This window comes from Cryptomeria japonica, chromosome 3, assembly GCF_030272615.1.
Source record: "Cryptomeria japonica chromosome 3, Sugi_1.0, whole genome shotgun sequence".
Classification (NCBI taxonomy): Eukaryota; Viridiplantae; Streptophyta; class Pinopsida; order Cupressales; family Cupressaceae; genus Cryptomeria; species Cryptomeria japonica.
The window spans coordinates 636,978,522-637,003,855 of NC_081407.1; the positions used below are offsets into that span (position 1 = coordinate 636,978,522).

The 25,334-nt window shown below is 35.1% G+C and overlaps 1 protein-coding gene across 1 annotated transcript; it reads right to left on the minus strand.

Moving 5' to 3' along the window:
* Positions 1 to 22,571: 22,571 nt before the first annotated feature.
* On the minus strand, positions 22,572 to 24,783 carry LOC131072068 (putative anthocyanidin reductase). The gene is made up of 5 exons (XM_058008094.2): positions 24,091 to 24,783; positions 23,828 to 23,994; positions 23,321 to 23,690; positions 23,022 to 23,235; positions 22,572 to 22,913 (listed from the first exon to the last, which is right to left on the minus strand). Exons 1-5 carry the CDS (start codon positions 24,218 to 24,220, stop codon positions 22,754 to 22,756), a joined length of 1,041 nt encoding a protein of 346 aa, XP_057864077.2. The 5' UTR covers positions 24,221 to 24,783; the 3' UTR covers positions 22,572 to 22,753.
* Between the last annotated feature and the right edge of the window lie 551 nt (positions 24,784 to 25,334).

Sequence of the window (25,334 nt, forward strand, 5' to 3'; positions counted from 1 at the left end):
TGTTCCTCATTATTATAAGCCTGAGTTTCTATGGCTCTATCAAGACTATTACCCAAGATTGGGATAGGAGGTGGGGTTAGGGTAGTATCAATCTTTTGCTAACCAGTGTTTATAATGAAGCCACTCATGTCATCATTAAATTGTATGTTTATTTTCTCATTTGAAGCTCCATTTTTATCCATTACTACCACCCGCGGCTCCTGCAAATTAGGACTTGACCTCTTGCAGAAAGCTAAATCTTTTGCTACCGGTCCATTATACCTTACCAATTTTAGAATATATATGCCATATGTCATTTCTAAGATTATATTTTTTAGGTCTTCCTTGCCTTCGTTTATTTCTATTAGTATTTTTATGTCTGAGTTAGCTGACCAATTTTTTTCTACAGCTATGAATTTACCCAATTTATCCCCAATTTCTATAAGAATTTTAGCATGCATTAATTCTACAAGAACATTGTGGATTTCTATCCATTTTGATACCATTTTAAATTCATATCCATTAGCATCAAATTTTGGTTGCCAATCAATGAAATTGAAATTTGTGCCTTTGTAAAAAACATAATCTTCATGCAATAGTTTGACCTTCGGAGATTTATCATGGCATTCAATGTATAGAAAGTTATTTTCTAGGGTTTTTATACTTACCTAGCTGTGGAACATTGTTCTCCACCATTCCACAATTCCGATGAGTGGCTAGTTGTTCCCTCTCCATTTCACAAAGAGCTCGTGCCCTCTGCAATAATTACTTAAATCCTTTGCTTCTCTAGGGTTCGTGATTTTGTCACTTCTAGGGCATCCTCTCTTCTTGCAACATGATGGAGCGAGTTTCCCAACTATGAGACCGGAAATGGTTTTGCAAATTTGGGGCCATGAAATGGCAGTGCCCTTCCTCCATCCTTAGCGAGTCTACCATAACCCTCCACTCCGTTGGTATGTGGGCGAGTATTTTGATGTGGCTTTCAGAGGGGCTTTCCAAGGCCTGAATAATTTTCTCAAAAACCCAATGGTATCTTGTTTGCTTTGGTGGCATAGTCGAGAATTTGAGAAGTGATGGGGATCACCCACATTTTTTATTGTTCCACCACCCTAGCTTCCCTCTTCTCTGTCCTAGTTGCTCTCTTGCCCACTACCACTTGCCGCGGGTGATTATGTGCAGAAGCTTCCCTACCAGATGGAGGTTTTCCTGCCATGTCAAAGTCCCTGCCCTAGTATGGGCGATGGTCACCTGGATAGCGATATGCAGAGCTCCTTATTTCTTTCATTGATTTTTATAGAGTGTTCAATAAGGCTCCTCTTCAACCTTTCTTTCTTATTTACTAGGTATGCTTGGAAATATCATATTCCACTTTGATGTAACATATTTACTATTGAGTTTTTTATTACTTTTGAGCATTGTTTCATTCTTTTTGGGTGTTTGGCTATATGATACTTGAGGCTTTTTTATTTCTCTTTGGTTTTGTTGTTTTGTGAGGGTTTAGGGCTCTTTCCCTCTAAACTAATCAAAAAAATATTTACTATTCATTTTCTTTCATCTTAATTTTTTTGAATCTTTTAACATAATACCTATTTTTGATTAATTAAGTTGAGAAATAAGATCTCAATCTTTTATGTATTAAAGAATTTAAATATAAAAAACATAAGCAACCAAATAAAAAATAATAGAAAACATTAACTAATACCACTTAATATTGATTAGATTTATTAAATTATTATAAATTAATTTTAACAAAATAATTGTAAATTCTTTATGATTGTTTCAATTTCCATGTGAAAATTTCGAAATTATGTTAAACCAAAATTATCCAACATTATCTATGTTTGAAATATCTTTAAATATGTAATAACTCTTTATCAAGAGAGTCAAAAAGGAAAAGAAAATGATACATAACTGCTTTACATTACAATTAAATGTTCATATATTTCATCGCCACAGCTAAGTAATTCCATTTACGTTTGAGAAAAACTGTATAAGTACAAAGATAAAGTTTGTGTGAATTAGACAAAATAGGTTTCTATCAATGCAAATGCCAGTTATCCAGGCTTTCTTGATACATATGGGCACGTTACAAACTTGTTTGTATTTTTCCGTGTATTTTATTCAAAGATAGAAGGCATGATGTATCTAGAACATCGTTAGTTTACAATACTCGAGAGGAAAATTTAAGTAGAATGAAGGATAGCCTTAAATAGGATAACGACAATTCTAAACTCAAATTTTAAGAATTTAATTTTAAATAGGATTTGATAGAAAGCTGATTAAAAAATAATAATAATAATTATATAAATGAAAAAGATTTTAGTAAGATATATATATTAGTATATTTATCTTTAGAAAAATATAAGTAAAGTATGTTTAGAGAAATTATTTTATTGATACTTTAATTTTATTTTTAATTCATTTTATGTGTTGTTTGTATATTATTACTATACTATATTAAATTTGTATAGAGTTGTTAATTTTTTTAATTTAATATATAAATTTAATCATAAACATATAAGACAAGTATTTGTACATTCTTTTAAATTAAAAATAAATCAGCTCAATCACACACTCAAATTAAAATTCTATACACAACAATTTTTAGTACAAAATTACATGGCCCTTTAAAAACTCTTAAACATAAAGAAGTTAAAAAAAAAAGATGTGTTTTTTTTTTCACTCCTATATGATCTTAAAATTCAAATTTATATGCCAAATCATATCTATAATTTAATTAATATAAAATAAATTTATTTGTGCTTGTGAATGCTTAAATGAGATGTCATTCTAAAGGAATGAACACATGATTGAATAGACGTTGACATAAATAGAAAACTGACACTAAATAGATAATTTAAACATAGCATGTACATCCATTATTAAGCATAAAATCAATTTAGTGAATTAATCCTTTTAGAAAAAATATAGCAAATATAAATAGCATGCATAAATCCAATGCAAAACCCCAATCCATGAAGCATCCCTTAGTTGTGTCATCTATTATGATCCCAATTGCAATGCCAATTGGGTTGGATATGGAAAAAAACAAATAAATAGGCGGCTATTGAGAAGAATGAAATGTTTGGAATTAATTGCAATAGTGCTATGCCCATTGAAATTCTTGAGAGTATCTTGTGCAAAGATATTGTACACAGGGATTTCCTTGCTTCCATCAATAATTTATTTTCACCATTCGCTGGGTCAGTGCAAGAAGATGAGTCCACTTTTTGGCCAAAAAGTGGAAGTGTTTTCCCTGATTTTCAGATTTTGTCTCATTTGAGCTTAAATTTTGAAACACTTAGAGATTGAATCTTGGAAAAAGTCAGTAATATAAAAGATAGCCCTCTGAGTGTAGTTTCCAAATATATAATTTATTTTAATACCCACATAATAAAAAATAACTTTTTAAATTGAGTTCTGAAAACTATGTTTTAAAAATGCCTGTTTCAGAACCATACCATGCATGTGTACGACCCACACTTTTTGACACAATTAAAATTATTTTCTCAAACCGTTTTGGGAAATGGTTTGTAACACACTGAAGATTGATGAGCATATTTTTTTGTATTTTTTTTTCTAATATTTTTTTTTTAATTAATTTTTTAATTGCCGTAATTATCTTTTTAAAAATTTGACGTGTACGACCCACATAATTTGATGTAAACTTAACATTTTTTGATTTTTTTTTTTTTTAAATACAAAAGAATTTTGTGTAGATTGATGACATATAATTTTTTTTCCAAAATTCTTTAAAATAAAAAAGTTATTAAATTAACAAAATTAGTTAATATTTCAAATTTATGGACCTGATTTAGTATAAATTAAATGAAAAATAGTTAAAATAATCAATTTTTAAATAAATTTACATATTTAGAATCTAGACAGTATAATCTGAAATGGGTTTTAATTTCGTATAAAAATTCTCTAATTAGAGGCGTGTAAACTATTTCTGAAGTTCATATTTGTGCTTTCATTCATGGAGATTTGAATTTGTAGGTCCATGTCTCAGGTGTGGCCATCCCAGGCCTATCCCGGGCCTAATCCCGAGCCAAGTGGCGGGTTGTGGAATCAACTTCCACAAAACGGGCCCCCGTTTTCAAACAAGGGCGGATTGTGGAAAAAAAGGAAAAATGCCATTTAGAAACGGGGGCCCGCTTTTAAACAAAACGGGGGCCCGTTTTTAGAAACGGGCCCCCGTTTTTTAAAACGGGCCCCCGTTTCTAAAAAACGGGCCCCCGTTTTGTTTAAAAGCGGGCCCCCGTTTTATAGCAAAACGGGGGCCCGTTTTTAAACAAAACGGGCCCCCGTTACCTTTCGGCTCGGGAGCCCGAAGCACAAACGGGCCCCCGTTTTTTGAAAACGGGCCCCCGTTTATAAGAGCGCATTTTCCAATGCACGGACTTCCGCGAATTTGTGACTCATTACCTTGCACTTGCCCCGCTGCTAGTTCACTATCAATAGTTGTTGTTGGTTTGTTGCCTGATATTTTACTACTTGTGAATAGTGATATCCCTATTGAAACTGATTTCCCACCTTTAGATTCTAGTTTTCTATGTGTGGATTCTCTTGCTTCTTCCCTAACATCTCTTCCTATGCTAAGGGGGTTGGTTCCTCTAGTGTTAAAATCTCTTTTTCTCTTGCTCATCCCTCCCATAAGGGTAAACCTTTGCATTGTTCTTCTTCTATCCCTATTGTTATCTACGCATAAGAGGTTTTGGAGAAAGAAGAATACTTCTCCTAGGTTTCTCTTATCTACAGGTTCAATGATTTTTGGCCTTCAATTCCAAATTTGAGAAAATAGGTTTAGGAGTCTTGGATGCCTATTATTGAGGATACACTTGAACTTTATCATTCTACTAAGGGATTTTGTGGTATCTTTTCAATCCGAGGATGATTGGTCTTGGGTATTAGAAGGTGGTGTTTGGTTGTGGGGCAAGCACTTGCTTTGTCTTAGGCCTTGGTTCCCTTCCTTCAACTCCCTTATTGAATCTATTAATGTTTCTCCTACTTAGCTCAGACTTCCTAATCTGGTTCTCAAGTTTTAGAATAAGTATTGCTTTGAATATGTTGGAAATGCTATTAGTAGGTTTCTTATGACTAACACTTCTTATCTAATCTATGACCATCCTACTTTTTCTTGCATTCTTATGGATATTGATAAATCTAAATATTTTCTTTGAAAAGTCATCTTGATGGTTGGGAATAGATTATGGTCACAAATTTTTTATTACGAGGGTCTTCCTTTTTGTGGCAAGAGACGTTTTGCTACCGGTGACTTGGCTACAAATTGTCAAAAATTTCATTGAAGTGATGTAACATGGTGGCAAAATGCTCTTTGTGAGCATCTTACTTTGGATGAGATTTTTAATCTTGAGGATTATTATGAGGATGAATATTTCTTTCAAAAGATATTGGTACGGTTTTTATTCCTAATGCCCCCATTGAGTAGAAAGTGAGGTCCACTTCATCTTTAGAGTCCTTAGTGGCTAGCAAGCATGAATATTTGGCTTTGGCTACTGCTATGGTCTCTCTACTTTTCAAGACCTTAGTGTCTTTTCCTCCTACTTCTCCTTTCTCTATACCTTTAGAGGATGGTCTTACTTACATGCTTGTACAATGGAAGATATATTTTCCTAAACATAACCATTCCTATCAATCTATGGTCAAGGGTTTCTTAGTTTCCTTCTATTTGGTGTTCTTGGTTGGTTGTTGCTTTACGAAAAATGGCTTTCTATTGTGTGGCTAATGGTAGATGTTTGAAAATATTTATCTTTTTGATCAGTTGTTTATTGTTTGTTTGTTGTCATTCCTTGTGGACTAAGTCTTTTGGCATGTTTTTAGGCATTAGGTTTCTTATGTTTCATTTCTCATTCCTTGTAGATAGTTCTTTGTAAAGGGTTTTAGGAGACCTTCAAAACTTGTTTGTGTCTATTTGGTTGTTAGTTCACAAAATGTTTCTCGCTAATGTGTGGCTCATGGTTATTGTTTGGCATAACTTAATCTTTGTAACATGCTCTTTCTAAGCAATTGAAATTAAAAAAAAAATCTTAATAAACTTTTAAAGAAAGTGGCTTCAACTTTTTTTTTTGAACAAAAGGAGATGAGCTCTATCATTTCTAATAACTTAGTACTATCTTCAACAACCAAAAAAGATTTCACAAGCATAAAACATAATAAGAAACATAGACAATGATTTAAGAGGTTTAGTTTTAAAAAAAAATTAGATACATCCTGATCATTTAGATAATCTTAATGATGTTGATAAGAGGGAAAATATCATTAGGGTGCCTTTCTACCTAGCCACAAACTTATTAGTCCCTCGTGCCACTTCCAACTAGAAAGACCCAACCCTTCATAGGGAAGTAATAGATGTTTGAAATCCAATTCCATCCGAGACTGTTGTTTGACCTTCCACAATACCTAGTCGATCACATTCCATAGGATGCTCCTAACTAGTATGATCTCTAACTAGGTTGCATATATGGATCAAAGAATTGACTAATACTTACAGTTTGTAATGTCAACTTGGCTAAAGGATTTTACATGCTAATGCATGTAGTCACTAATCATCTCCCTACTTAGTTACACCAAAATAAGAGATATATTTCCAAGCCATCAAGAATTTTTCTTATGCTAATTGGATATAGACTCTATTTGAGGATTACTAGGTTTACACATATGTTTCTGACCTAGAAGGAAATACACTTGTAATAAGAACCACTTGCTATTAATCTTCTTTAATGAAACACTCTACATTTATTTTTACTTATTTGTTGATGATACCTATAGGTTTCATTCTTGTTCTCATAAGCTAGCTAACATGCTCTCCCCTGTTCATAGGTATGGGAACTCAATTTAGCATTAACTGTATTTATCTTTACAATTATTAATTGTGCCAAGATTCTCATTAGGATTGAAAATTTTCTAATTGAAAAAAACACATAACCTCTATGCTTATCCTTTCAAGGAATTCCTATCAATGTTCTAGTTTCTAACTTTTAATTCTATGTTTGGTTCTTCTACCCATCTCAAAATATTTATGCTAGATTCTAATTGAGTCTATGCTTATGAAGAAGAGCGTCTATAGTATCTACACATTGTTCTTCAACGCCAGAATAAAAACAATTTGTATGGAAAGTTATCCAAATTCACCTTCTTTTAGAAGAAAGTGCAATAGCTAGGGCACATCATTTTAGCTAAGGGAATAGCAGTAGATACAATAAAAAATAAGGCTATTTATGAGTGGCCAACACCCAAAAACGTACATGAAGTGAGGTGATTTATGGGTCTAGCCGTTTATTATAAGAAATTCATAATGAACTTCTCACACATAGATTATCCCATTACTTCACTTAAGAGGAAGGGAAACAGGTTTGAGTGAATTAAAAAGTTCTATAAGGTATTTGAACTCTTAAAACTATAGCCTATGAATCTTGGAAACTCATAAACTATGAATATAACTATGCACCACATGATTTGGAGCTCGCTGCAATAGTACGTGCCTTACAAATGTGGCGTCACTAAATGTTAGGTAAACCATTTGAGGTTTGCTCTGATCACCAAGGGATGAGATACATTTTCACCCAATCTAATCTCAATGCACAACAAAGACAATGGTTGGAATTAACTTTTGACTATGATTTTGAGATTAGCTACATCAAAGGTAAGGAAAACCGGGAGGTAGATGCTTTGAGACATCAATGTCACATTAATGTCGTCACTGTAGTATATAATGATATTAGGAATTGTGTGCCTCAACAATTAGAGGGGGATAAGTACTACTAGTAGGTAAATGAAGCCCTACAACTTAACCCTCAAGATCCAAGATACAAGGGTTTCTAAATAAAAATAGATGGGATACTAAGGTATCAAGGCAAGATATATGTACATGAATCTCCTGAATTAAGGAATTTCATGTGGAAAGAAGTACACTCAATACCCTACTTTGGACATCTAGAAGTTACTAAACTCCTAACTAATACTAAACCTCTTTATTTCTAGAAAGGTATGAAAAGGGGTGTCTCAAGGTTTGTGGCTAGTTGTTTTGAATGTCAAAGAGTGGTGTTTTTTTAATCACCTTCAATAATGATTTGTCTACACCCTCTATCTTTTATGATTACTATTCCATAATAACAACTATCATGTCTACAATAATTTAGGTTTGTACCCCAAGGTTAGCCATATATGCTAGGACCATGCTACCATTTGAGTCATGTATGATTCCACCCCCACCCACCCAACCCAACCCAACAAGTATATTGTTATTTAGTTATAATCACACACACATACATGTGTATACATGTATATATATATATATATATATGTATGTATGTATGTATGTATTCTCTAATCTATATTTATAGTTGAATTTAGTTGTTCTAATAAAGTAAAAGTGAGAAATGACCTGAATCCTTACATAAAAACCCATTGGTAGAAAATAGGGGTCTCAAAATTTGTGAGCCAACCCAAAATTAAGGACTAAAACCTACAAAAACCTAGAACTAGATAGAAACAAAAAATGGATCAAAAATCAAAACAACAAAACACAACCCCAAGGAGACACAAATAAATTGTGTCATAAATTGGGGGTTTTCACAACCTACCACTCTTGACTATGAACATTCAGCTTCTCCAGCAAGGAAATCCTTCTAATTTTAGTACCCTCCCTAGAATGAGTAACAAAAGGGAAATCAAAATTAACTTTGAATTTTTTACTATATAGTTCCAAAGATCTAGCTTCAACCTCAACAAACCTCTTCCGCTTGGCATATTTGCTTTATAAGTCCTCCTATAGGATGTGCATGGGGGATGATGTCTTGTTTACCATCTCCCTACTGGAGGAAATAATCTCTTCCAAATTTTTCTTTAATGAATCTTACTTAGACTGAAGATCACAGATAGAGCTCTCAATATTCTTCTTTTCATCCCTTAAGGCCACATTCACTTTTATATCCTTCTCCTCTTCTTCTATGGAATCCTAGTTGTTGAGTCTATCATCTAGATCATTACCCATAGCCCACACCTTATCATCCTTTTCCTAAAACAACCAATCCCCAATCGTGACATCTACCTCAACTAGACCATCTAACCTATTGATTTTTCCTTTCAATGTGTTCAGTTGAGCCAAAAACTATTTAATAATTTTATTTTGTTTATTATAGTCAATGCATAATTCATTAACCTTACTATACCAAATGAATCTCTTCAAGAGGAGAAATAGGAGAATGAGGAGGGGAGATCCAAACTAGAAAATAAGTAATAGGGGTATAACTAGTCACATTGGGATGAGAATCGTCAAGGGTCCATTCAAAGGATGTAAACTAAGAGAAAGAGGAGTTATTTGAAAAAAATTCCTAGTCCATAGTAGTAGAAACAACTTCCCCTTTCTCCAAAACTTGTGTGATGCCTTAAGCTCCCTTTACTGCATTACAAATGGGGTTATGAAGAATGTTGTTCTGGGCACAGTTTATGGCCATGAGAGGATTAAAAAGAACAAGAAGAAGTTGGAAAAGCAGGGTCATAAGGAGTAATGTATGGACAATGGCGAGGAGGAGATGGATACCTGGGAATACAATCTTGGAAGACTCCAACGGAATTGGAATCTGCTTAAGAAGGATTAGTTGTTCTTTGGGTTTTGGTTTTTTTCTCCTTTTTGCTTATGCTTATGTTATAGAATTTGTGTTGGGTCTGCATACCCTTTAATGTTAACTTTTATTATGATAGTACTGCTAATACTTTTAGTAATATTCTTTCTATAGATGTTACTGTTAAGACCTTTAGTAGTATGCTTACTGAAGATGTTTATAAGTGGGCTGATATGTCTAGAAGTTGGAGGTTAGTTAGGGTGTGCAAAAATAGCTACAAAACTATGAAAGTTTTTAATTATTTTGATGGGTGGGCTTTGTTTTTTGGTCTCTGGGTGGCTGTTCTTTGCCTCATGATATGCCTATGTAATTTTTTGTTGTTCTCGGTTCTTATGTAATAAAAACATTCTTCCCCTCTTGTGATTGACCATGGATTTCAACATTTTTCATTTTGGTACTGCATTTAGGAATGACATGGGAGGGTAGGGAGTGGCCAAAGTCAAACAAGAGGTACCTCAACAATTGGGATGTAGAGAATTAATTAATTCCTCAACTAGGAAAGGTTTCAATTAGGGACAATGAGTAGGTGTGAGGCTCAACTAAAAGTTATATAGTCTAATGATCAAACCTTGATGAAGGGGTAACATATTATGCTTCAATTGGGCCACCACAATTTAATGAGAAAGATGGGAAAATATAGAAAGGGGAATTCATAATAAAGATGTGCCTAAAATGTTTTATCAGAAGAAAAAGTCGAGAGAGAAACCTTTTATATATGCCATCAAGAGTTGCTTACTTCATCAGAGCTACAACAACAAGCTTCCACTTTACTAGGAGTTCCTCCTTGTTAAACTAATTTAATAGCCATGAGATCTTTTCACCACCCACCAAAAATTTCTTAAAGTCCTTTTTATAGTTTCGTTTGGTATTTTTAGGGAACATCTAGCCCCTTCAACCAAGATACTAGTGGTAGCTACAATGAGATCCATCGAAAACATTAAAAACACCCCCAATACAAACTCTACCATCAACTCAAGAGGGGCAAACTGATCAGAAAGAGAGGGGTCATGACTAGTCATGATCTCAATGTATGAGGAAAAAATTAACCTCTTAGAAACTAGTAAAGGACCTCGTCCTTTTTAAGAGTCTCATAATTATTTGGCTCCACTTGAATTAAGTCACCATCCATTGTAGACCAAAGCACATTAGAACTAAAAAATTTGATAGCAATGAGATTAGGATATTTAGAGACAAAAAGTAAAAAAGGATAAATTTTAAAGGTGTTTTAAAAAGCAATCCTTTCCCATAAATGAAGAATATTTTTAATTATCAAGAAATGATAGAAAATACCATTATTAAAATGGAAAAACACAAATATTTAATCCTTATTAGAGCTTAAATCATCCCATATTGTGACACAAATGTCACATGGGAGTTCATGTATAAAAGTTCACATTTAAATATATCTAGCAAAGGGTCCTAGGTTTTCTAACTTGTTAGATGATTTTTACCCTTCCTTGAGGCTATGGGAAAATTTGATCTATCCAAGAATAGAGAGAATTCAATGAGAGTCAATGATTAAATCCTTCACGGGCCATCTAGGGGCTGCATTGTCATGAAGTATCATGATGACATTTCTTAAATCCAATTCAATTATGAGATTATTAAATCTTTTGTTCTTGGCCAAGGATATTTTATGAAAAGAAGTTGTCGCCTAAACAAAATTAGAAGTTTGTATCTGTAGGTTTACCACATAAGCAAGCACTAAATTTCCCTTTTCAACCCTTATGGTTCCACCCCCTCCTACTCAACCTAAATTCCCCTTTAATGATTCATTGAAGTTTTACTTTAGCTAGCTAGTGCCATGGGGGATCATTTGAGTAAAGCACTAAATTGCCTTTTTCATTCCTTATGTTGTGACCCCCTCTTATTCAACCTAGATTCCCTTTTAATGAGTCGTCAAAGTTTAACTTTAGGTAGCCAGTGCCAGGGGAGACCATTTAATTGTATTTATTCAAACAATAGGAGGAGAGGTAAAAACAGAAAGGAACTCAGATATCCCACTTTTCTGGCAATAAGCACCTCAAGAGTTGAAGATGGATTATTATGACTGTAGGCTGAAAGGAATTTTATGTTGTCTTTTTCATTGTGTATGATAGAGAAAACCATCACCTCCCATTGAGTTTTCTTGTAACTAAATATTTTATTATTTTTCTAATTCTAGACACTCTAGTTTGTATAAATAAAATCCTTCCATCATAACTTCACAATTAAAGGGTGGTAACATGGGGGCACAAACAATTTGGGACTAACTTAGGATCTTTATTCCATATCCCTCCCACAAGTTTCTAAAAATTAGATCTATGAGATGGTAGTTTTATGTTGTGTTCTTATAGGTAATTGGGTACTTCTAAGCTGATTAGAGGATATTTGTAAGTGTATTATTGTACATCTCTTCATTGAAGATTAATAATATACTTTTCTTGTTTCCTCTATGGATTTTCTTTTAAAAGGGTTTCTTCATGTAAATCTAATGTCTCTTATGGTTTGCTGATTTTTATATGGATGTTGAATGTAATCATGTATTCTCAATTTAGTAATATTATTCTCAGATTTTCAATAACTCCCATAAGCTATTATTGCATGTTTAGTTCATCTTATTTTCAACACCATAAATTATAAAAAACACATACCCAATAGTAGGATTTTATCTATCCATGTGACTATCAAAATTATCACTGACAAATTTATTTTATACTTCTTTGTTATAGACTTGGTAGGAATTTCTACTTAGTTGAGTTTGTGAGTTATAACTATCACACGCATCCATAAGAGTTATATATTTCACATTTAGATATTGAGGTGTCTTCTCATATCATGCTTATGGTAATTTATATGGATGAGGTGTTAATTTACTTCCTAATTTTAATTTTACCCTCTTATAGATATGTTATTTTTACACTATTATATTAAAAGGGTGTGGTATTTTTACATTATTCATTTTATTTCAATCTTTTCCTTGTTCAATATTTTTAATAATTTTATTTAGTTTCTCAAGGCATTAGTTAGATCTTAGTTAGATTTTTCTCGCAAAGATCACATAGTAGGGAGGATAAAATTATGTAATATTATTAGACCATATAATCACATAAATAAATAACATATCATCATGTAAAAGCATACACCAACTTGGTTAGATGTGAATTTAAAAGTGTGAGATTTTGCCAAGATCAAGAGCTGAATGAAAAGTACAAAATAGAGACAAAATATAGGACAAGAATAAATTGTATTCTCATCAATAGATAAATGATCAATAGTTCAATAGTTGTTGTTTCATACAATGTAGATGAGCCTGTATTTATAGGCAAGGCTATATGGATATGTGAGCACACAAACATGACATGTGGCTCAATAAGAAACACGAGTAGGTAGGAAATAGGTGTGGTAGGTAGGAGAAACAATTAAATATTCCACATGAGGTGGATGACCCATCGAAGGTGGAATTATCACTCCACAATAAGTGGATGTGATAAAGTAGTAACAAGATCACACCATAAAAGGTGGAAATTCTCCAACACACACTATCCCAATGTGGCACAAACATCCAAGTGTCTCATACCCAAACTACTATGAAATGCATTTCCTAAGTTAACTTAAGTAAGGTGTAATAATATCCAAGATGAATAATTATTTACACCAACAGGCCCCCTTAAGTGCAACTTAGTGGAATGCACTTAATTGTATAATGCAACTAAGAAATGCAAGATGGGTCTCGGCTACTAGGCCATGTTAGTTACCCATGTACAAATAAAAATGCCTGCAAACCAATGCAATGAAATCTCTCACAAAGCAGGAAAATAGAGAAAAACCCAATGAGAAAAAATTGTCCCCCAAAAGAGAGATGAAAACTAGATACAAAAAACTATCATAGAAGAATGTGATGAAAAAAACCCCATGTGAGGAAAAAGTCCCCCTATATGAGAGAAGAAGGGAAGCTAGGAAGCCCCCCTCAATGTGGAATCTGCACCAATGATAGAATCTCGATGATGTATGAAGAAACTACTCCATTAACGTCGAACAACATTCTTCCCCTTAGGAAGAAACAAAACCAAAGATGTATCCATGAAGTCTCTCCAATCATGAAGGGAAGATGTATAAAAAAAACTCACGATGAATGAAGTCTCTAAAAACTGCTCAAGTGTCCCCATGTCGAAGATGAAAGATACCCCCTTGAAAGGTGGTAAACTACTCCACACTAGTGAAAAAAGCACTCCAAGATCTAGTGGAGATGGATGTAGAACATGTCCCAAAGACTCACATGTCTCCTCTAAGCATAAAGAGACCTCCTCCAACTAGTGTACATTAGTATCCACAATCATGTCAACCTCGAAAGAATGATCATGTAGAGAATGAACAAGAGGATCAGAGTGATCCCTCACAACAATCGAAGAAGGATCATCTTCATCAAAGAGAAGATGAATGTCATCAATGAGGTATCGTAAATCTATAATGTAGGATTCCACAAACAAACCTGCAATGTATGTCAAGTACTCATCCCATGAAACTGAAGATGGAAGACAAGATATATCCTGCTGCACTGAATCACAAGAAGGAAAAACTATCGCACTAGATACATCATCAGGTGCAATAGGTGATGTGATATCAATAGGAGGAGATGAAATGCAAGGCTCAAGATTGGAGTCACATGTGAGAATCCACAAGTTCAAGTACCCAAAGTTCTCCTCAAAATCTAAATCATCACGAGAAGTGCGATCATCATGTGTAGAATCATCATATGTGAAATCATCATCATCAACAAAATATGAAAAAGGAGTATAACTGAGATGCATGATCAACCACCCCAGTCGCAATGATAGCTCTAGTCTCCAAGTCTCTAATGAAAATTGACTCAGGTGTTAACTCCACAATTCTCTTAGTTGCACCATGTGTGACTTGATAGATAGAAAGGAGATTGTTTGTCAAATAGGGTACATACAACACATCATTGAAGGAGTTATCTCCAATGGCAACAAATCCTTTCCCAATCACATCCATGTTTGTATGATTGCCCATCAAAACCTGTGGCATGGTGCAAGGCTCAAATGTAGAGAACATAGACTGCAAAGATGTCATATGATGAGAAGCCCCTGAATCTAGAAGCCATCTCCCTGAATCATGATTTGTAGTAGCACAAAGAGATTTTCCTTTTCTTGTTCCAAAAGAGTGAGTCTTCCCACTTGTAGAATCCATGAATGCTTGCCCTTATCCTTTTGATTGTGAGGAAGTAGAAGTTGATGAATCATCCTTCTTGTAGACATTAGGCAAAACAATGTTGTTCTTTTTGACGATGTGTGTGAGCTCATAAATCTTCTTAGAATGGCAATGATGCTCCTCATCACTGAAATTTTTACAATAGGCACAAGTAGGTCTCTCCCTCTTTGGTCAATTGTCCCTCTTGGAAGAGGATGAATCTCCTTGTTGTGGAGAAGGTGATGCTTTATCCTTAGGCTTCATTACCTTTTCTTCTTGTTTGACTTGTCCTTTCTTTGATTTCCTTTGTTCCCTTGATTTGTCACTAATTCTTGAGACTTAGAAGCCTTAAGAATGCCCATGCTTATCAACTTAGTTTGTTCCATCATCAACATTTCGGCGAAAGAATCAAATGTAGGCATTGTGTAGCCTAAACCCATTGTCATCCTATGGGTTTGGAAACTAGAAACAAATGTTGCATATTCTTGTGGAAGCTTGCCCATCAAATTGAAGATCAATTGAGTATCCTTCTTATCAATGCCACAATCCTTGAATTGTGCCCTCAACTCTTTTTCCTTAGTGACATAATCTTGTATAGTATCAAAGTTCTTGGGATCTAACATGGTGAGATCACTATCAATGTGATATCCCCTAATCTCATCAACTTGACCATACAAGTCTTGAAACTTTTGTCAAGCATCCTTGATTAAAGTACATTTCTCAATATGAAAAATGATATCCTTTGAAACATATTTTCTTAAGGTACCAATTGCCATGATATTTTTAGTGAGCCAATCAATGTGACCTACAAGATCAGCCTTAAGATCAATGGAAGCAACAATAGTTCCATCAATACATAATGAGTTAGTCCTTTTTCCATAAGTTTACTCCATGAATCAATTTTACAAGCAACACAATTATGAGGAATTAAGAGAGAAAACTTAGGAGAAGCCATAGCAAAAAAAAGGAAGGAACACAAGAGACACCCCCCCAAATTCAACTAATCAAAGTACCCCTCCCAAAAAAATGATTTTGGCACTTTATATGTAGTGCATATACAATAGGCCACTTGCAAACAATGGCAAGGTAGACTTCTGATTTTTTTTCACAACTACACCAATAGGATAAGAACTACAATGCAAAAGACCAACAAGATAGATCTATGCAATACAAGTGCCAAATTGGCCAAAAAAAGACCATATGTTGAAAGTACAATTTCTACCCAAAATCTCTACAAACTGATAGAATATTGTGAGAGTAGATGAAAAAGTATGCACTTTAAAAAAAATGGCACCTAAAAAGGAGTTCGTATGAGCCCAAATGGAGTCCCAGAATTTGTAGAAATGGGGATTGGACAGGTACAGTCACCAAAAATTGAGATTTATGAAAACCCCATCTATCAAAATCAGAAACTAATTCCACCGTGAGAAATTACATGAAATTATAGCCCATTTCATAAAAAATTGCACCAAAAAAGGAACAAAAATGAGCAAGATATGGCCATTTGAAGTTGAACTGCAAAATCAAAAAGCTCAATAGAGGGGGCCTGCCAATTTTCCAAAAAAAATGATGACATCAACAATTCACAATTTTAAATTTGACGGTCGTCTAATTATCACGAAAACTTCACGTCCTTGCTGGCTGTGCATCTATACTGTACGGATTGCTGATGTGGAGCGATCTGGTTCGCCGAAATGATGATGTGTCTATATGGTCGGTGACGTGGTTGTGATGGTGTGTCAGCTAACATGGCATGTATAGTCATACGGTATTGTCGACATGGTGGTCCTCATGGTAGGGGTTGCTGATGATGTGGTTGTGCACATGTGGATGTCAAGGTGGTGGAAGGGTTCCCGAGGTCCATCGAGAGTCGTCAGACAATAGCCGACGATGAGAGCACAACACGATCAGCGGACTAGAAGGCGGTTGAGGTGTGGTAGGACATTGGTGGTGGATACAAGAGATTACAGCGGGGCAGCGACGACTGGTGTAGGAGACTGCCAGCAGGGCCATGGCGGTCGGCGGCTGAGGTGACTGGGAAGGGAAAACATGGCCGATGGTGCTGCAGAGATCGGGCCAACAGGGGTCGCGATGCCAACAGTCAGTAGTGACAATGGGAGAAAATGGAGTTTGGTGGTGGCAGGGCTTGGTGGAGCAGATTGGACCAAAGATGAAGCAGCTGCCGTGAGCATGAAAAATGGGCACCAAAGTACTGCGGGGCCAACCGAGGTGGCGATGATATGGTCCCTGCCAATGACAGTTAGCGTGGGGGGGAGAAACCCCATAAAAATATTCAGTGGAATGATAAATTGAAATTTTTTTTATTTAAAAAATAATTCCGAAATTCATACCGTAATGCCCAAATTGGGCAAAATTTTTCCTCCAAGCCCGAAATTTGACTTTCACCAAAATAGGCCAAATTTATACTCAAAATTCATGGAAATGGCCACCTAGACATAATGGCCATGTCAGATATGGTCTAGGATGTCTCCAAAAGATACTTATCCTTAGTTCTTCCTCTTGACATCACAATAATGCCTCTCATGGACAAATCAATGACGCTCTAATGGTTCTAATACTATGTGAGATTTTGCCAAGAATAAGAGCTCAATGAAAAGTACAAAATAGAGACAAAATATAGGACAAGAATAAAATGTATTCTCATCAATAGATAAATGATCAATAGTTCAATAGTTGTTGTTTCATATAATGTAGATGAGCCTGCATATATAGGCAAGGATATATGGATATGTGAGCACACAAACCTGACATGTGGCTCAATAAGAAATAAGGGTAGGTAGGAAATAGGTGTGGTAGGTAGGAGAAACAATAAAATATTCCACATGAGATGGACCACCCACCGAAGATGGAATTATCACTCCACAATAAGTGGATATGATAAAGTAGTAACAAGATCACACCATCAAAGGTAGAAATTCTCGTACACACACTGTCCCAATGTGGCACAAACACCCAAGTGTGTCATACCCAAACTACTATTGAATGCATTTCCTAAGTTAACTTAAGTAAGGTGTGATAATATATAAGATGAATAATTATTTACACCAACAAAAAGTGTATATAAAAGGACAAGTAAGATGCTCTGTAATGTACGTCACAATGAGAAAAAATAGAATTTCTAATAGATGAAATTATTGAAGCGTGGGTAAATATAAGGTATAGAATAAAATAATATGTATGAGGGGGTAATAAGTGTCCCAATAGTTTCCCATATCTAGGGAAGTAATTAGGGATAATGGTCCTAATTGTTAGAAACATGTGGTCATAAGTAAATATATGATGTCATCATGGTATGAGTTGATAAAGTTTAATCATTAATTTTTGTGAAGGAAAAGTGCATAAGGTGTATATATTGATATATATTAATAAGTATAAAAATATTACAAGTAGATCAAAAGCTAGGATATATAGTAAACATGAAGGGGAGCCATGCTCAAGCCTCAAACATGAAGCCAACTACAAAAATAAAAAGCAAAATCTAAGACAAAGCTAATATACTTCAACAACAAAAAATATTGATAAGATTCCCATGGGAATACCTCTTACCTCGACTGAAGATGCAAGTAATTCAATAGATCCTTACCTCAATTAGTGGCAAATGTTAAATGTCAAAAATAAACTTTTGTGATGAATATTGATGTCTGATATGTAATTCAATCTCAGATCAGTTATAAGATCATTGTATAAGATGTAAACATGTTAGTGATAAATATGTGTGAATAACATTATAGGATCTAAGTATATTAATTATCAACATGTACAATCAAAAGAGCATAAGATGCATGCATGAGAAGCATTTGACTAAATTGTTGGTGTTGGAAATAAGCCACATTCAGACCGACAATGGACTTGACCAAGAGGGGCCAGTAGCTCAGTGGTAGAGCACACCAACATCGTATGGAAGGCCCTAGGTTCGAGTCCTAGTTGGTCTATGTCTCAACATGGTATTAGAGCTAGGTCCATGCTAGGATCCCCAAGCACATGAGAGGTGTGGCTTAAGCGGGGGTGTTGGGGTTGGAAATAAGCCACACTTAGACCAATGATGGATTGGTCCAAGAGGGGCCAGTATCTCAGTGGTAGAGCACTCCAACAGCGTTGGAAGGTCTTAGGTTCAAGTCCTAGCTGGTCCATGTCTCAACATGGTATTAGATCCACGTCCAGGATAGGAGCCCCAAGGACATGAGATGTGTGGCTTAAAGGGGGTGTTGGTGTTGCAAATAAGCCACACCCGGACCGATGATGGAATGGTCCAAGAGGGGCCAATAGCTCAGTGGTAGAGCACTCCTGTAGCATATGGAAGGTCCTAGGTTCGAGTCCTAGCTACTCCGTGTGTCAACATTGTATTAGAGCCAAGTCCAGGCTAGGAGCGCCAAGCACATGAGAGGTGTGGCTTAAGGGGGGTGTTGGTGTTGGAAATAAGCCACACCCAGATTGACAATGGACTGGTCCAAGAGGGGCCAGTAGCTTAATGGTAGAGCACTCCACTAGCATATGGAAGGTCCTAGGTTCGAGTCCTAGGTAGTCCATGTCTCAACATGGTATTAGAGCCAGGTCCAGGCTAGGAGCCCCAAGCACACGAGAGGTCTGGCTTAAGGGGGGGTGTTGGTGTTGGAAATAAGCCAAACTTGTACCGACAATGGACTAGTCCAAGAGGGGCCAGTAGCTCAGTGGTAGAGCACTCTAGCAGCGCATATAGAAGGTCCTAGGTTCGAGTCCTAGTTGGTCCATGTCTCAACATGGTATCAGAGCCAAGTTCAGGATAGGAGCCCCAAGCACATGAGAGGTGTCGCTTTAGGGGGGATGTTGGTGTTGGAAATAAGCCACACCCGGACCGACGATGGAATGGTCCAAGAGGGGCCAATAGCTTAATGGTAGAGCACTCTGGCAACGTATGGAAGGTCCTAGGTTCGAGTCCTAGCTGGTCCATGTCTCAACATAAATATTTAAAATTTAGTAGATATGCAATATATTTGTAATTATTTGAAGAGTAATATGAAGCATGATTAATCAAATAGAAATCTTGAACTTGATAAAGTATAAATGATAAAATTGAGAAATAATCAGAAAATCAAAAGTGACTACTTGAGATGCATACCTTTGTGTGAACAGTGTCAATGTGAAAATGGAAGATGAAATATGCCCCCATGTTTACTCCAAATCTTATAATATATAGTTCATGTGTTTCTAAAAAATCAAAAGATGGTAATATTAAGTAAGAATAGTGTTTTTGATTAAGATAAACGGGTTTTATAGGGCCCTGAAACCCAAATCCAACAACAAAAAGTAAAACCAGTTGTGCACCTGAGTCTAAACAACATCCAAACAGATACAATAATAGGGGATAAACCCCACAACTCCTAACAAGAAACAACAAGAATAGAGCAACACAATAGTTAGCAAAAACAAAAAGCTAGCCAAGAGCTTTCATAAACTTCATATTTTTTTGGATTATTCTTTTTAATATCTTTGAGCTACTCCATGATGAATCTCAAGCTTCTCCTCTCTTGGTTTTTGCTTCTAGTCTTGGTCGAGGGTACAATAGAAGTCTGCATATCTCTATTATGTGTGTTTATCTCCAAACTCTTCGTACTCGACTTGGCGAGTGAAGGTGAAACATTACTTAGTGGTTGGGCTCTCTGAATAGAAATTTTCACAATAACCCTTTTGAGGCATTCCACACTATTTTTCATAGCCTCTTTGCTTATTTCCACTAGTCCCTTGAGGTTTCCCTCTAATTCCTCCATACTTTTTTCCAGATGAACAATTCTAGACTCATGCTCAGTTTTCATAACCCTAACATCTTTTGTTAATTTTTGAGTCATCCTCTGGAGCTTATCAGTTTTGTCTAGCATAGGGTTCTCAGTCAAGGTATTGATAATAACATTAATACCTTGTTTTAAGAGGGCAATTTCACCGTTCACCTAGTGGAAACACTTCTCTTGGTTGATGGTAGAATTAGCCAGGAGCACTTCAAAATCCATTTCTTCCTTTTAATATTCTCCCATGTCCAGATTAAGGGGGATATCCAGTTTGATTTATTCATCCTCTTTACCCTTGGTCTCCACCCCTTTCCCCATTTTCTTCTTTTTTGAGCTTTCAAGGCCCAAGTCTTGGGGTTTAGAATGGGGGGTTTTTAACTTTTTGGTTGCGTGTCTAGGAAGGTGTTTTCTTTTCCTACTACTATTAGTATCAGGAGTAGCTTTTTGTGAGGGGCCCTCATCCTCTGACAACCGATAATATGAGTAATTAGACACATGGAGGTCATTCCATTCCATGGCCACTTCACCCACCTCCTTCTCATCCAACTCAGTATCTGAGATCATAGGCACATCATGGCTAGCCAAGGCTTTAGGGATTTTTACAACAGGGGAAGGCCTTACCTCATGCACTTTGGCGTATTCCATAATAAGTAGGATTAACCCCTTATGCAAAACATGGTTTTCATTGTTTTTGGCATGGTCTAAAAGACTATGCTCAAGTGAAGAAAGTAAATAAAATGCATAGAAATTTTCCTATCATGCCTAAAATGATTTAGAATGGTGAAATGATAGGAAACAATGCTAGCATAGTTGTCATCCAGAGTGATGTACCTCATTATAAGCTCCGCCATGTCTTCCCAAAGCTTCATGAGATCTTTCCTATTGTAGCCCCCATTAGGCATTTTTCTCACTCTATTTCTAATGTAGCTTCATGATTTAAGTAAGAATAGTGTTGCTAAATATTTAAAAATATGATAACATAACATAATATAAACACAAATGAAAATAAGTTAATAACAACACATAAAATTATCATTATGGCTATGACTTTTACCATCCATTATAAAATTGCCATATCATTTAACCAATGCAAAGTTTTCCTTGAGGCAACGTTTCTTAAGGCTATAGCTCACTCATATAGTATTGTTGTTCATAAAACTATATGTGTGTGTGTGTGCACGCTAGTTTTTTAGATACTTAGTCATCAAAATGTAGTTTTACAATATAAAATTATCATATCATTAACTACAGGAAATTTTTCCTTGATACAATGTTTCATAAGGCTATGACTAACTCATATAATATTGTTGTTCACAAAACTATTCATCTATGTATGTAATAGTTTTCATGTTGAGCCCTCAAGATGTAGTTTTACAATATAAAGGTATAGTTTTACAATATAAAGGTAATTTCATGTTGGTGGAAAAATCAATCCCAAAAATGCATTATGTTTAAAATGAGGGTGAACATGCCAAGAAAAGAAAAAGTTAACTGATGGGAAAAATTTATGTTACATCTTCATTTGTATAATACTATTATTGTTGTAATGTTGTCTCATTGAGAGTGAGTCAAGCCTCACAGCTACCCTTCTTAAAATATGAAAGAAGAAGTGTGTTATAGATATTTATTCTCTTTTGTTTAAAATATAATTTAAGAAAATTAAAAAAAAAAAAAAAATACAATGTACTTTGAACATTTTCTACTTGACCATCCTCGTTGACAAAGAATTACATAAAATTAATTTTGAGATTTTATCATCCAATATACATGCCAACTTTAATTTATATAAACATCATAACTTTACTTCCTATAAACACTCCCACTAGACTTTTTCAAACTGAAAACCTAAATATCTAGATAGATGCATTTAGGAGACTCATACTAATAATTTATAATTAATTTTATTTTTTTTAATATTTTTATTATTTTGAAATATGATTAATAATTTTTTATTTGAAAAAAAAAACAAGGCCTGAAATATTAATAAGTAATTACAGTAGGAAGCACCTTACAATAAGCCCTGTAGGTCAAAATGGTGCAGAGTATAGGTGGCAGAAGCATTGAAGACGGCCGCAGGCCCAAACTTAACCACCAGAGCAAAATATTCTGCAACAGAATTAAAAAACCCTGATAAATATTTTTCCTATTCTAGATATTTTATTTATTCAACACAACTTCAAACAGTCCATTCTTTATGGCACATTCCATGGTCTCCTTAAAAGCTTCAGGTAGCTGATATTTGTAAGAGAAACCCATATCCAACAATTTCTTTGAAGAAACAGGCAGGTATTTCTTAACTCCATCATCCTCATTCAACCTGTACCAATTAGAATTAAAAAGTTAAAAAAATTCCTTCAATTTTGAAGATTCTGTAGACCAGTTAAATAACCTATAACAAGATTGAAAATGGAAATTGTTTGCTTACTTGAGAGAATTCTCGAGTCGTACATAATGTTTAGCAACGAAATCTTTAAGAGACCTCAGACTCAAAGAATCAGATGCACAAATATAACGACTTTGAGCATCAGTATGTTCCATTAGGAAAACGTGGGCATTGCAAGTATCATCAATATGAGCAATTGGTATAGATCCCAGCATGAATTCGAGAAACTTGAGCAATTCATAAAATGAATCATTTCCTAATTAAATGAAGCCATATTAGAACTACAGAGAATTATGAATATATGACACAATAACTACAATTAAACACACAAATATTTATACCTCCAATGAGAGCTAATATAGTTTGAGCAGATGTCAAAGAACTTTTAGCTGTAAGCCAAGGCCCAATCACCACAGCTGGTAGGATGCTCACCACCTCAATGTTATTATCAAGCCCATATTTAAGGGCCTCCTGTTCTGCTAATGATTTAGCTATCGTATACCAAGCAAACTTAGTCGTCTGAGATTTAAGGAAATTTTGGGGGCTCCAACACCTTTCATCAAGGCATGTGTGCGTGAATTCTCCCTTGTCATTCATTGGCGAAGCAGCTAAGACTGACGAAGTGAAAATTACACGTCTAACAGTTTTAGCTCTTATGCAGGCTTTCATAACATTGTGTACTCCATTTACAGCAGGGACAATAAAATCGTCCTTGAAAACAACACCCATTCGAGAAAATTTTAGATAAAGATGTAAATGCTTGGATAGATAAAGGTTTTACACAACACTAGAGACAGATTCAACTGTTATTATGATTAAAGAGGTCAAGAGTCATTTCATCTGCTTACCAGATTAGTTTTTTTAAAGTCCATAGGACCTGCCACATGAAAAACTCCATGACAGCCCTCCACAGCAGAATCAAAGCTGCCCTCTAAACATAAATCAGCTCTAAAGAGCTTAAGCCTTTCCTCTGCCCCCGGCAGCTCCAACAAGGGCCCAGATTTTTTCTCGTCTCCTACATATCATCAACCCATATAAAACTGGAATGCTTAAACAAAAAACTCTTAACTATATTGTTAGTTTTCATATTCTAACCTAAAAAATCAAGTACCTGGGTCTCTAAGGGTGGCGTTAACGTTGTAGCCCCTTTCCAGAAGATTTTTGACTAACCATGATCCAATGTATCCCGCTGCTCCAGTCACACACACTCGTTTTACAGTCTTGGTAACTTCGTCCGCCATTAAATCCCTGCTTTAAGAAAATTGAAGTCAAAAATTGTGACAGGAAGAGGCCGGAGATTGTCGATACATTTATAGTGTTCGTTCAGAATTGCTGGTCTCTTAATTGAGATTGCATGTGGGTACATTTATAGTGTTTGTTCAGAATTGGTGGTCTCTTAATTGTAGCTCTAAAGGAGGACATAAATATGCCCTAACTGTTAACTACTATAAAGTTATTCGTACTACAGCGTAGTCCCCTTTTAGAAGAATTTTTATTAACCATGATCTAATCTATGCACCCACGGCCATTCCCAGGCCGTATGCATGCCGTGTACATGCAGTGATTACAAACAGGGCTACGGACAGAGCTCTTATTGCAATGGGCGCCACTTCTGACTGCAAAATTATGAGGGTGCTTTAAAAGACCGGGGAAAAACTAAAACTTGAATTCATTTGATTTTTTTTCTATCCCATTCACTTATTTTACAAGCCAACGTGTTCAGATTTGGGGTTGTATTGGATGTTGTTTGTAGCAGAATGGTTGTGGTCCAGTGTTTCATGTCTATTGAAGCACACTGTGATAATTTAGAGCCTGAAACTGTCTCAGCAACACGTGGTGCGGCTTTGCTTATCAATAGAATACAGCGTCTGGCCATTATCTTTTGGCATGGGCATACAAAAATTAATTTATACATCAAGAGTTATTTATTTAAACACATCATTGAAGGTACAATTTAGAAAAAAAATTGATAATATCTTTGTTAGTGTAAACAAGGTTATTATCAAACTAGTTAGGACTAGGTTTGATCTTTTAATAGGACAATCACATCATCCATTCATTTAATAGTTATTTTATTCATTTATTATGAGGGGTAAAATAGATTTTTAAGGGGTCCAAAAACTTATATAAAGGATCACAATAGGTCAGAACTAACAAGTTTTGAAGGGATATAAAACTCTAAAAATATCAGGCCTAAAGATAGAACATTACCAGCAAGTAGCTAAACTTCATCAAAGAATAAGAGAATAAACAAAGAAACATGATTATACAATACCAAGGTCACAACCACAACACAAACCTACAGAGAAAAATAATAATTGTGGGACAATAAAATTTTATGTGAAAGCATTTAGG

Coding starts and splice junctions, on each gene's coding strand:
- LOC131072068 (XM_058008094.2), bottom strand. CDS start 24,220: ATGGCGGACGAAGTTACCAAGACTGTAAAACGAGTGTGTGTGACTGGA. Junction 23,995..24,090: donor CGCCACCCTTAGAGACCCAG/GTACTTGATTTT, acceptor GATGATATGTAG/GAGACGAGAAAAAATCTGGG. Junction 23,691..23,827: donor ACTTTAAAAAAACTAATCTG/GTAAGCAGATGA, acceptor GTTGTTTTCAAG/GACGATTTTATTGTCCCTGC.